Here is a 13,423-nt window from a genome sequence, read left to right on the forward strand (position 1 = left end):
AAACAGTTTCTAGTTACGTGAATATTTATTGAACACAAAACAGCTGCTGTAGGGCATTGCTTTATTCTCTGAACAAGTACAGCCTGTAAAATGTTCTCAGGCATTTAAACATTTTGGTTAATGGCAAGAAATGTTGGTCTGATGTGTAAGTTAATGCTGCATTGCTTTTGTCAACAGATAATCTTTGGGTAATTACCCAGTGTTATCCCAAATCCAGGTTTGGTTTCTTCTCCAAAGCAACCTGGGTTTGGTTTTTCTGTTGGTTTCCAGCTAACAATAAGAAATATAATCTTATAGTCTTGCTAAAGTAGGTTAAAATTAGATTTTTTTTTTCTCTAAAGCAGGGGAAGAAGGGAGGGAGCTAAAATACTTACTTCACAACATTTTGCATTTAAGTAATTTGTTCTTGAAGAAAATACAAAGTTTGTCTCACACTGTCTTCCCTCTCTAATACAGAAATCAGCAAGTGACTACAACAACTTTGACAGGGAATTTCTGAGTGAGAAGCCAAAACTGTCCTACAGTGACAAAAACCTGATTGAGTCCATGGATCAGTCTGCATTTGATGGATTTTCTTTTATTAACCCAAAATTTGAACAGATCTTGAACAAGTAAGTCTGTGAACAGCTGGACTTTAAAGCAGGGTTACAAACCCACACTCCCACGTGTTAATGCATTCCAACAACGTCGATACTTCAGAATAATACACCCTAGTGTGATGAATTATGTTCAACTCCTGATTTATTGGCAGTGTTTTTATGCATGGTTGGGTTTAAGGTATGTGAATCATGTGCATTATTTTCTCTGTTTGGGAAAATGTAAATTCTGTTTGGTACTTGAATGTAGTTATGTTATATATATATATGTGTGTGCTGTATATTTTGCTCGAGAGAAGACATTGGGGAACAGAAGATGTCTTTTTAAAATGTGTTTGAGCCCTTGGTTCTTTTATTTGTCTTCAATTAAAAGAAAGTTTAATGTGACTTTCACCTATGACTCTGATTTTTAACAATATACACTTGACCTCCAGCGGTCTTTAAAGTACAGTGAAAAAATAATGCTTGGTCAGCCCTGATTGCTTTCTTAAAATATTTGTTGTTTTTGTGAATTAAACAAAAGAAAGTGTCAGGAGAAAGCAGAGATTCCTAGTCTAACACCAGCTGCTGTGGGAAACAGCTCAGGGGTGCTTTTGGTGAATAAATGCTACATCTTTATTCAGTAAATACACATATTTATTCCAAGGCAATCCAAGCCTTGAGACAAAGAGGCCTCAGCATCCCAGAGCAGCCCCATCCTGCCTGGGAATGTAGGGTTCTGCCCCTAAATGCCACTCCCTGCAAACAGCCACAGCAGTCACAGCAGGACAGAACCCAGGTAATGACTGCAGAGTTACTTGCTGCTCTGCCTGAGGAATTATTCTGTTTAACTCCCAAACACAAAATCCTTCTTCAGTTTTATTTGCTTGTTTGTAACACAGCAGCTGTGGCGCCTCCTGCTTGCTGTTGGAAGGGCACAAAACCAGATCCTGCTGCCTTGCAACATCAACTTCTGAATTTTGATTTTTAGCCATTAGAGAGAAAGAAAACCTAATGTAATGACTGCAAAGCTCCTTCCAAAACCTTCGCCTTGCAGTCAGCTCATAAAATTCAAGACTGAAGCAAAGTTCCTTTGCTTCTCAGGAGCTTTCTGTATCTTCTAACACTATTGCAAATGACTTTTCTCAACACTGAGCAGGCAGAAAAAAATGTACATGTGTCAGTTCATCCAAGAATTATGGAATGCTACAGAATTCCTAGGAGAACCCTGGAGCTTCTGGGTCGTTTCAGACTGTTAATCCTGCTGAAAGAGCAGCAGAAAGCTGTAATACTTTGTAGAGATTAAAAAAAAAAATACACTGCTGCCTTTGTTCTGCTTCTAAAGAACAGCTCTAGCTTATTGTTGTAACTCAAGCAATGCCAGCATGACTGGGATGCCATCTGAGCCTGCAGCAGACTGAGGCTGGAAGGGGCAGAACACAGCTGGCATTTCCAAATGCCAGGACTGGCCTGCTTTACCAAGCCCACTCCAAGGGAACAAGCAGTGTGAGGTGCTGCAGGGAGAGCAGAACCTGCCTTTTCCCCTTCACATAACCTACAGAGTGACTTCTGGCTTGCCATTTGTCACCAGAAAGTGATTCTGCTTTCCAAGGTGAGTGCTGTGCCCTTGCACCCGAACAGAAGGGCATTTCTAGGTAAGGAGTTCCAAAGGTGGGTGCCAGCAGCAGTGGGTCTCTGCACACAAAGAAGTTGTTATCAATTGGCAGTAGGAGTAAATATTCCTTGTGGGAACTGGCTCCCTGCACTCACCTGCTTTGCTCTGGACTAACAAGTGCCAGATCTGCTCAGAAGGCTTCACACAGCAACTCTTGCAGCTGGCACCTGAGTGATGTACCAGGAGCATGTCCTGCTGCCACAGCTGTGCCAGCTGCACTCACACAGGGGCACAGATCCCTCTCCTCTGCAGAGCAGCTGCTCCACCCATCCTCCAGGGCAGCCCTGTCCTGCTCAGCCCTTGCACCACTGTTACCTGTGTTATAGCACAGCCTGGGGAGCTCCTCCACCTCCTCTGCAGAGCTGCTGCAGCCCAGGGCCTCCTGTGAGCACACCTGGGTTCACTCACTCATCCATCAGCTCTGGCTCATCCTCATACTACAGGAAGTTTCAGCTTTTAAAGGATTTTGTCCAGAAAGCAGCCTAAAAGCTCTAAAACAAACACAGAAGTTACCTGCTCCCCAAACAGAAATACACAGTGGAGTTAAAGAACAATTAAAACACTCCTCCCACCTAGCAGAGAAGAGAGAAGTGGTTACCACCTGGAGGGCTGCAATCAGCAGGAAAATGTGAGTACATAATTCTAAAAGCACAAAGCAGTCATTAATTTAATGCAAACGTAATGCCCTCCAGCTCCCTTCTACAAACTTGTACTGACAGGCAGCATTTGGCTGTTGGTGTTCACCTTTCCCAAAACACCAGCAGCATGTTCAAGACAAGGTAAGAACAGTGTAGGTCTGAGAGGGTGGAGCAGATGTTAATCCCAGTGACCAGGTGAAGCTAATAAAGCCTTACCTTTCTCCTCTATCACGTGCAAATCCTGGTATGCATTTAATCAGCTCCTCCAACTTCTTCCTCCATTATTGAGCTTCCTACTTCAATCATAGTTATTTGTCACAATAAAGCACCCACGAGGTGAGTTAATATAATCTTTACATTTATATCTAAACGCCCTAAACCCAGCTTGTGGAAGCTGTGGAACCCTGCTGAGGCTCAGGAACACTCACCTGGCAATTCAGCCACTGGAAATGGACATGGAAAGAAACACACATCAGTGCACCCTGTAGCATTTGATCTTTATTACTTGGATCAAAGGTCAAATGATTACATTTGTCTGAAAGATCACAACAAAGGCCAACGATGTAAGAAAGGACAGGTTAATCCCAGTCCAGAGACTGCATCTGAGCCAGGCACACACAGGACAGAGGCAGTCAAATGGTACAAACACAGAAGGTCAGGACAAGGGTCTGCCCCTCCCCTGTCAGTGACTGTTCTGTCAGGAGTGGGGGACACACTTACAGAAGTGACAATTAACTGCAATTCTTAACTGTGCCTTCCCAGAACAGCAGTCAGGGTTCCACCCTGGGAGAACTCATCACTCCAAATCTACATTCAGCTCAAATCTACATTCATCATCTACACCTGCTCTCTCCCACCAGGGTCAGATGCAGTCACTGATTTAGTACCTTCCTACTGTAGAACCAACAACTTCATTTTTTTTTCTCTTCAAGTATCAGCACAATAGTTTATTTACACTTCTATACAACTCTTTTTACTGAACGCCCATTGTAGTAAAACACTCATCACAGTATATCTGAAAGCAGGCTATAAAAATACCTACTGTACATAGGACATGTAGCCTCGAGGATGTTACAGCACCTCTGAGAGATCAGAGAGGTAAAACAAAGGGGGAGAGGAGACACCCCAAGCTGTGCTCACCAGCAATGAGAACAACCCTGGGCTCAGCTCTCACTGGGGGACACAATTCTTCTGCCCACACTTCTTCAGCCAGGTCTGAGCTCACAATCTGCCAGTAAAACCCCACTTTTCTAATGCAGCCTCCTGGGATTCTTACAGATAAATCCTGACATTCTCAGTGTAAAAACTGCTCAACCACCCCTCCTGTCCCAGCAGAGGAGCGGGGGCTGCCTGGGGCACAGCCCGGCTTTCCCACACCACTGTGGGAGGGGAAATTGCCCCTTCAGTTGTGCCACAAAGGTGGCCTTGTTAACCACATCAATGAATTCACTCCTCTGAGCAGTGCCAGGCAGGCTCTCTCCTCACCCCACAACTATGGGCACACTGAATTAATAAAGGTCTGAAATGGCATTACCATAACACACACACACAAAGCTTTAGACAGCAGCGCTTGAAGCAAGTGTTCCTGGTCATTCTGCACCCTACACATTCCTCCTCTGAAACAGAACCCAGCAATGCACTATGGCTTACTTCCAGAGCTGAATATATTGCTGAATTTAGCTTATTAAAAAAAAAATTAATCACAACAGCAGCACATTATTTTATAGACCCTGCACAAACAAAAGACAATTTAGCCCTTGCCTGCAAAACTATGTTACCAGGGCCTGGTATTTCACACAGGAATTCCGGAAAGAAAAAAAGCCAAAACAACAAAACAACCCCAGCAACTCACATGGTAAAAGCTCAATTAATTGGAGAGAATCCTTAGAAAAAACACAGTCCAACTACCAAAGAATAGTTCTCCTCATTGCAGAGCTAGAGCCAGCAGCAGTGCTGGCAGCTCGCTTCAGTTGTCTGGTAACACACATACAAAATACACTTTGATTTAGTACAGTTAAAAGGTTGTGACCTTGACAGAGACAGAAAATTCCATTTTTAGCACTGGAGTTTCACTAGGCATAAAAGAGCAACTGGGAGAAGAAAAACTGGGATGATGGAAGGTGCTTAAAAACAATACAAAAAACTCCAAGGCAGGTGTGCCTTGTTAAAATTATTTCAGAATTTACCTGGTGTTTTTGTTGCATGAGCTGTTAGAATGGTTAAACTCACCTAACCTTTCTGTACTGTTTCCTGATGTACATATTAAACGTGGCTATAAAAGAGAAACATATACTTTTATGTTGAAATTCATTCCAAAAATTCTCTAAAAATATAAAAGACAACACTAACAAGACAAGTAGCTTTTCCAGCCCTTGACAGACTGAATCCTTTTCCCCTCCCTTCCAGAAAAGCTGCTCATCCCCTCCCATAACTGCAGCAGAAAGGACATGTCTCTCTCCATTCATTCCCCACCTGGCACTCATACTCATGTCCCCCACTGCCCTCCAAAGTACAGTAGAGACCTCCTGGTCTCTGGAAAGTGTCAAAATCTTGCTAAAACAGCAGAATTTCCCAGCTTTAATGCTTTCATTCTCCAAAGGGAACATCTCCCTTGTGAATTTCAAAAAAACTTTAAGTTGTGGTTGGCAAACCAAAGTTCAATTTCAAACAATTATCAGAGCTGATGGGCTTCCCCATTAAAAGCAGCTTTGCAACATGAAGCCTCCAGTGCTCAAAATGTAGAATTTTGCCCATGTTAAATACACCATCAAAAAAAACTCTGTGTAATTCTAGGCAATCATTCACAGTAAAAACAAGAGAACTCTTAGAAAAAACACTTACAAAAAGAAAATAAAATCTAGTTAAAATCTGACAGTAAAATCAACACGGGCAATTAACCACCTTGCATTATCCACAGACAAAAACAGTAAAAACCCACTGAAACTGCACAAATTTACATAAGAAAAATCTGAACCCAACTCTGCTCTGCTCCCCACAATCTCTTCACTGATACCTTTGGAGTTATCCAGGAGCACAGGTTTTGTCCAAAGGAGCAGAATCACATTCGAAATGTCTGGAAGGGGAGGGGAGGCGCGTCCATCCCGCCCTGCTCCGACACCGCGGGGCCCTGAGCTGCTGGAGGAAGGGCTGCTGCCCCGGGAGCTGCAGCTATAGGTGGGTGGGCACTGTCCTCAAAGCTTCTTCTCTCGACCTATTCACACCTACATTCTGCAAATTTAAAGACAAAAATAAAATAAAATGTTAAAGCAAAGGTCTGACAGCAGCTGTGGTTTTGCTCAGCACGCAGATGTTACAGGACACAAAGGTGAGCAAGTTGTAATGCTGGATCCCTCAAAATGCTCTGTAAAACACAAGGAAAGGCCCCAGCCCCTGTCAGACTCAGGCTGGACCTCATCCCAGTGCCAGGAGCTTTACAGAGCCCTCAGACTCCCAAAAGCAGGAGCTCTGCTGCCAGTGAAATGCATCCCTCAGATTTGTACCACACCAGGTCTGGCAGGACAACTGGTGCCTGTACACCATATGCAGGTCTCACTGTTACAGCTTTTAAAACCTTTTTTTCCTTTAATCACTGTTTCAGCCACATTTTTCTAACCCTCTGTCTCTCCCAGTGTTTATGCATGTAGTGCAAGGAAGAACAGAACCCTGCAAAGGCCATAAACCACACAGGAATCAATAAAATCTTGAGGGAGGGAAGCCTTCCTCTCCTTGTTCCAAGAACACTCCAGGAAATAATTCCTTAACACCAACAGCAATAAAGCCAATCCTGATCCTATCAGCAAGCAGCCAAACCACTGGAAGAACTCTGAATAACTCCCTGAAGAGCTGGTAACATCAAGTGTTCCCTGAAGAGCTGGTAACATCAAGTTTAAATGCATTTTGGGATACACATGGCATGTGGCAGATGTCACACTGCCATCAGGGAATGCTCCAGCGGTTTTATTACCACATTTATTGGAGTTTACATTCAAAACAAGTCTCTCCAGTCAAGCTCTGGGGAAAGCAGAGCCCCACGAGCACACAGCAAGGGGCCCTCTCAGCACATGCAGACACACAACTCCATCAGTCAAAACTCATCCACTCAAAAAGCAATTCAATCCCCTCCCCAACCCCAGTTTCTAGATTTTTTCAGCCATTTCTTATGAAAGCAGGCTATAAACAAGCAGCACCAGATTCTCTTTGGAGGTTGAATTCTGCCAGCATTGCTCTGCCCTTACCGGTTCTGCTACATCCACACCAGCCCTTTCCTCTGTCATCAGCCTTCAAGCCCTTAGGTAAATCCCCATTTTCCACCATGAATACCACACCAAGGCTTCTGGGAACACACACACAGCAAATGCTGCTGGACAGAATTGTCCAAGTGCTGGAAATCCCTGCACCCATCAGCAGACAGCCTGAGCCACCCTCACATCTGTTTGAAGGAAAGCAAAGCAATAACCCTATTTCAAAAAGAAGCTTCTACAAGAAGCATCTCTTCTGCAGCCAGGGGAAAGCCTCAGAAAGCATCAGTATCTGCTAAGAACATGAGGAGTTAGCAAAACAAGTCATACTCTGCAGGGTTATAGGGAAAAAAAAAAACCCAAGAAACCAACAGAACGTGCTGGAATTTGGTGTGTTTGTGTTTTTCTTAGCAACTGATGCAACATACCCAGAATTTCCCTGGGACTGCACAGAGGTCTCCACAGGCACTCCCAGAATACTGGCTGAAATCTTTTAAGCTGAACATCTGATGTTGATTCAAAGAAAATTAAATGGAGCATGAAATGCAGCATCAAAATGCAGGAATCCAGAGGTACTGGAAATTAGTCCTCAAGCAGCAAGAGCTACACAGCTCAAACATGAAGCTGAAAGGAAATGAGGTGATTAAGGCAAGGCAGAAGATGCAGCTTATTTCAGTGAATGAGAGGTATTGGATAAAAGCAGCATTCTAATAACTAAGACAGACCCAAAGGGAATATTGATAAGCAGGCAAGAAAGCTGAAAGCAAAAAAAGCTTGAATTTGAGTAAACAAACAGGCTGTGGAAGCAAAGTGTGCTGAACTGTCACACTGAAGGAAGAGAACTGGGATAAACCCTGACAAACACCCCCAAGGGCTTATTAAACAAACAAGAGCCAGCAGTGAGAGCAGATGAGCAGGGGCTTAGAAAGGGACCAAAATCCTCATTAACTGTAAGTGGATTCCTACTCACAGGAATCCCATTAGTTGAGATGATGGCAACTGGGATTGTACCCACACTCAGAACAGCCATGGGCACTGGGAGGGAAATGCCATGTAACAAGGACAGTGCTGCTGCTTAGAAAGGGGACAGAGGCGTCAGCCTTACTTTTGGGAAGGAGTTCCTGCAAGTGCCTGGACCAAAGCACACCTGGACAAATGACCATGCTGGGAACAGCCCCACAGCAGCAGCAACACAGTCTGGAGAGCCCAGGAAACACAGGAGGAGGAATAAAAACCACACACCTGTCCCAAATACTGTTTCTCCCCAGCCATTCACCCTGTTCCCTGGCCAGCCCCAGCTTGCTGTTTCCAGAGCCTGCTCCCTGAGGCAGGAGCAGCCTGACCCTGCCTTGCACAAGGACAAGAGTCCATTTTACCCTTTGAAAGACTCAAGAGTACACAGATTAACTCAAATACCCTCCCACTCTCACTACGCCCTGGCCTCTGGACATTCCTGTCCTACAGGACAGAGCAGCAAAGTGCTGTGGGTCTCCAGCAGGACAGGCCCTGCTCTCAGTGTTGCTTTGACTCAGCTACAATGTGACCCCCACAGCAGAACAGGAAGATCCTGCAGGCAGAAGGAGGAACCTCTGGAGACAAGAGCCAGCACAGGCCTAAACACAGAAATAAAGAGCACAATACAAACATCCAGCACTGTCAGCTTCCCCTCAGCAGGCTGTGCCACGACCCACTGCTGACACCTCCCATCAGCATCAGGCCCTCCTTTACTGACAAAGCCAGGGCTGATAAACCATCCTGCTGTAAGAGAAGATCCCTTAGAGCATTCTGCTTTTAAATATCCACTTCACTCTGCGCACACATCAGCACAGTGAGTGCTGTGCTCAGCAGACACAGCCCCAGGAAATCTGGCTGGCAGCAGCTGGCAGGAATGGAAGGTCCTGGGTGCTGCTGCTGCTTCCCTTCCCTCTTCCACCTCCACCAGCCACAGACCAGGCAAACTTTGCTTTCCTCACTGGCCAAGCTCCTGCTCCTGTCATCCTCCCCCTCAATTGTCTCTGACAGCCCAAGCCACGCTTTTTCAAGCAGCAAAACTCATTTTTTCCACAGCAGAAGCCTGCACAGAGTTTGGCTCCATAAGAAATGCAATGCATTTGATTTCATTTGGATGGTGTTTCCTTAGCTGTGGCCTGTGGAGGTGACAGCACTCCAAGCTGTGGCTCCTGAGGAGCTGGCTATGGCCAGCACCCCTGTGATCCCTCAGGAATGTCACCTCAGCTGGCAGGTAAGAGCAACCAGGCCCGTGGTTGTGTGAATGGGGGTTCAGCAGGCTCAGCTGCTCCTCTGGGCCCTTTCACGGCAAAGCTCAGGCCCAGACCCTGGAGCAACTAAACATGGAAAAGTGACCAACCATTCCTACATCACAGTCATGGCAGCAACAGGAAAATGATCCAGGTTCTCCCAGTTTCAGCCCAGGGACAGTGGTTTAACTAAACACCAAGCACCACAGCAGGAGGCTCTCTGGTCATGGCAAACATTCCCAATTGTACAAACTTCTGAAGACTTCGGTACCATTTTAGAAGTGCAGATATTTAGCTTTTTTCTTCCCCAAAATCCTGGTTTGGGAAAAACATACCACCTGAGAAACCTAACAGCTAAAAACTTTCCACAACCTACAGCCCTGCTTAATTTCACTGCTTAAATACCCCCTCAGAAAACAGTTCTGAGGCTCAGTGTTTTTCTGCCTTACCCTGCCTGCTCCATGGCACAGGCACCTCCCACAGCCTTGTGGTGCCCAGGGAACACCATGGCAAAGGCACCAGGGCACCACATCTCCCACAGCCTGCAGTCTCCTCCCTCCTGCAAGAGGCTTTCCTACCATATAGTTTGGGATTCATGCCCTGCTGGGTTGAGATTTGTGTCTGCTGGAGCCACTACCCATCTACAAAAGGCTCTGGGTAACTCTGCTTCTAACTCTGTTCTGGTCAGCACTGCTTATTGGAGCCCTCATAAAATCTGGGTACACAGCAGCTCCATCACCCACATCCACACAAAGCAGGAAAAAAGGGAGTTTAAAATCCCTTCTCTAGGCAAACACTAGAGCCTGGTTAATGCAGAACTGCTGTTAACAAAAGTTGTACATTAAAAACATTTATACATATTCCTGTTCTTTGAATAACTGTCCTGGAACTAAATGAAAAGTTGCTACCCTGCTCTTACAGCACATCCTTAATTAGCACATGTAGAGCCCTAGTGCTGTGGATCAGTGGGATTAGGGATTTACAGTAATTATGGGTTGTTATTTTACACTGCATGGCAGTCCAATCACTCCCAAGGGCCCTGAAACAGATAATACTGGTGCTCTACTGGGCAAAACAAATTCTGACCTTCTTATCTCACACAGGATGTTGTGTTTCATGGCTTTCATAAATACACTGCAGCTAACACTAAATGATTGCTGGCTATTCCAATAAAGCTTAATGCTGCAGGATATTTAAATGACAGCAATTTACAAAACCAGCATTCCAGTGAGGGCCGATCAAGGTCTGATAACTCATCCACAATAAATTAGCCAGTGCAACAGTTTTATTGTGATTTGATTAATTTTTTCAAATCATGTGCTGTACAGACATTTGGTTTGAATTATGAGTTTGGTTTGGGTGTGGCTATTATTTTTTTTTTTATTTCAAAGTGATTGGAATGATTAGCTTTTCAATTTATTTTGAAGTAGCAGGATGAAAACAGCACCCAAGTTTGATAGTTGGTCGGGACACAGGATTCAGTGATGAGCAGGGACTGTTACAAGAGCGTCCTCGGTAGGTCTGGAAATGTCTACATTCTGTATAATAATAAAAATACAGAGAATATTTATCATGCAGCAGTAAGACCAACAAAAACCACCAATCAGGTCCCTTCACAAGTACACAGCTGGGTTGATTGAGAAGCAGAGATGGTTTCAGCCCCCCACACCCCAAGAATGCAGCAGACTGAGAGCTGGGTGCTGTCCCAGAATGAGACAGCACAAAAGGTATTTACAGTAAAAAAAAAAAAAAAAAAACCACTTTTTATATTTTCACAGTCCTCTGAGGAACAGTTAAATACAGCTCCCTTGCTGGCAGCACTACCCAAAGCTCAGGTCAGTCACATTTAGAGGGAAGTCTTTTACAGGCCCAAGCAGGAATCCACCTTATCACATGCTTCAGCAAATGCACATCTCACTGAGAAACTTGCAGTGTTTCACCAAATCTGTCACGTGCTTCTGTGCCAAGAGGAAGCTTTTAACGTGTGCTTGTGTTACAGACAATGTAACACCTCTAACAAAATAAAATATATGTTCTCAGACACCTTAACCATTCAAGGCTGATCACACCAACTAGATCTCACCTCCTTTTGCAGAGGTTGCAGAGAAACAATTACATTTAGTGCACCACTCAATTATTTAAAACCAAATGAAACCAAGACCCCAGTGCAGCCAAAGAGGAATCAAATCTGCTATGGCACCACCTCCTGCAAGTCCCAAAGCCTGTGCAATTGGTATTCTCCCTCCTCCCAACAGAGCAGACCATGATAAACTGCTCTGAAGCTCCTTACAAGATCCATTTTAGGCCAAATCACTGCCAATTCCTCACACTTCCCACTGATGGGTTTCATTAGTCCTGCTTGTTCCACACTGTGGTCAGCCAGCTCACCTTGCACTAACACCTCCTTCCCCCAGGTCCTCTCAACAAAATAAAACAGGAGGTCTGGTGTGAGTAATGCCCTCTGTGTCAGTCACTGACTAAGCCAGATGTGCAAAGCAGACATTTCACCCCAGCACTTGCTGGGTCCCTTCTTTGGGCCAGAAAACAACAGCTAAAGCAACTCCCCTGAATTATTTTCTGTAAAGGACTATAGACTCCTTTATTAGGAAAGGTCAGAACTTCAGTCAGCACAATCCTGACAAACACAAGGCTTCAGTCTGCTCCAGACAAGTCCCCACGGTACTCTGAGCTTCACACATGCCACAAACAAACAGCCCAGAGCTCTGCCTGCATTTCTGCCACGTGAAAATGGATGTTTTCAGCTGAGCCAAAAGGAGAGCACTGTTCTGGAGCACAGACTCCAAGTGACTGGTGGGTCACAGAACAGACACTGGGCAATTCTCAATCCAATAGCTTCATTGTTTAACAATGCTGTTATGTGACACTGAGTTTAATTAAATGCTCTGACTTCAATAGACTACTTGAAAACTTAATTTTACAGAAGTAATTACATGTTTTCATAGGTGATTTAAATGAAAGCTTTTGAAATTTTCACAGTCCTCTGAGCAGCAATAAAATGCAGACACAACCCCCTTAAGTCCTTCATTCAGACCCACTACCTGAACAGTGTAACATCATCCATATTCACCAGGCTGGGTTTCCTTTGGGGCAGAGGGAGAAGAGAATTTGAGGGGTTTTTTAGGAAAATGCCACTACTCCTGCTTTTTTCTTCTTATAAAATTCATTCACTCAATTCATTTGTGCTCAAATCAGTCTTGTGCCTTTGAGCCCACTGCAATGGATGTGCCTTCCTGATCCTCCAGGTGCACCTGAGCAGAGCCACCCCACAGCAGTGCCAGCACGGCCACATCACTTGCTAGTCATGTGGAGAGCCACTTGGTGATTCAGGCACAGCTTTCCCCCTTGAGATAAACCCCTTCAGTTAGAGGACTGGCATTCCAGCAACATTTTAGCAATATGTAAATTCAGCACTGATATTTTGATCATCCAAACTAAAAAATGTTCATCTACATTATTGAACACAATTAACCTACTGCTCTAAGACACCCTCATGGATTTTCACTAAGCTTCTCCAGCTTTAGGTACTGTGAAAACACAGACTGGGTTTCAAATAAATCAAACTAAAATACAAAATGGCAAAGCAGAATGACAAAGCAGGAAAAGGAGGAGGAAGGAAATAATGCAATGCAGTTGTTGAAGAGCAAACATCCAAAAGTCAGGGGTTTCAGAACTTGGAATACCCAGGTCATTAAAACAAAACTTATCTACAGAAGAACTCTGGCATGAATTCTGCACAAAAGTGAACCCTCGGTTACAAAATGCACTTTATGTCATGTGCCTTGTTGAATACACAGATAAAACCTCATTTCTCACTATATTCCTCTTCACCATCAACTGCTGCTCTGAAAGCCACCAAACACAGCCCTTTTCTCTCATGTTATCAAACTGCCTTCCAATTCACCAGTGGCACTGCTCCTGACCTCAGCACGGAATCAGTGCCATGCCTGGTGGCATGAGCCTGAGGATCTGCAAGGGAACAGAGAGCTTGAATCAGGACACATTTCACACAACTTTGATG

The 13,423-nt window shown here is 44.6% G+C and overlaps 2 protein-coding genes across 7 annotated transcripts in view; one reads left to right on the plus strand and one right to left on the minus strand.

Annotated features, from left to right (window-relative positions):
• The window catches only part of PRKCD (protein kinase C delta), a 63,583-nt gene extending 58,946 nt beyond the window's left edge, over positions 1-4,637 (plus strand). For all 3 annotated transcript variants that reach the window (XM_074550030.1, XM_074550029.1, XM_074550031.1), the window contains exon 18: positions 457-4,637. In XM_074550030.1, the coding sequence (XP_074406131.1) occupies positions 457-615 (159 nt within the window). In that variant the 3' untranslated portion in view covers positions 616-4,637. The remainder of the gene's footprint in view (positions 1-456) is intronic.
• The window catches only part of LOC102071399 (6-phosphofructo-2-kinase/fructose-2,6-bisphosphatase 4), a 51,975-nt gene continuing 41,916 nt past the window's right edge, over positions 3,365-13,423 (minus strand). For 2 of the 4 annotated variants that reach the window (XM_074550034.1, XM_074550037.1), the window contains exon 14: positions 3,365-6,116. In XM_074550034.1, coding sequence (XP_074406135.1) covers positions 6,057-6,116 — 60 coding nt within the window. In that variant the 3' untranslated portion in view covers positions 3,365-6,056. Of the gene's footprint in view, positions 6,117-10,698; positions 10,923-13,423 lie in introns of those variants that run through there. The other 2 variants (XM_074550035.1, XM_074550038.1) reach the window with 2 other exon arrangements.

Source organism: Zonotrichia albicollis, chromosome 12 (assembly GCF_047830755.1).
Source record: "Zonotrichia albicollis isolate bZonAlb1 chromosome 12, bZonAlb1.hap1, whole genome shotgun sequence".
NCBI classification, from domain to species: Eukaryota; Metazoa; Chordata; class Aves; order Passeriformes; family Passerellidae; genus Zonotrichia; species Zonotrichia albicollis.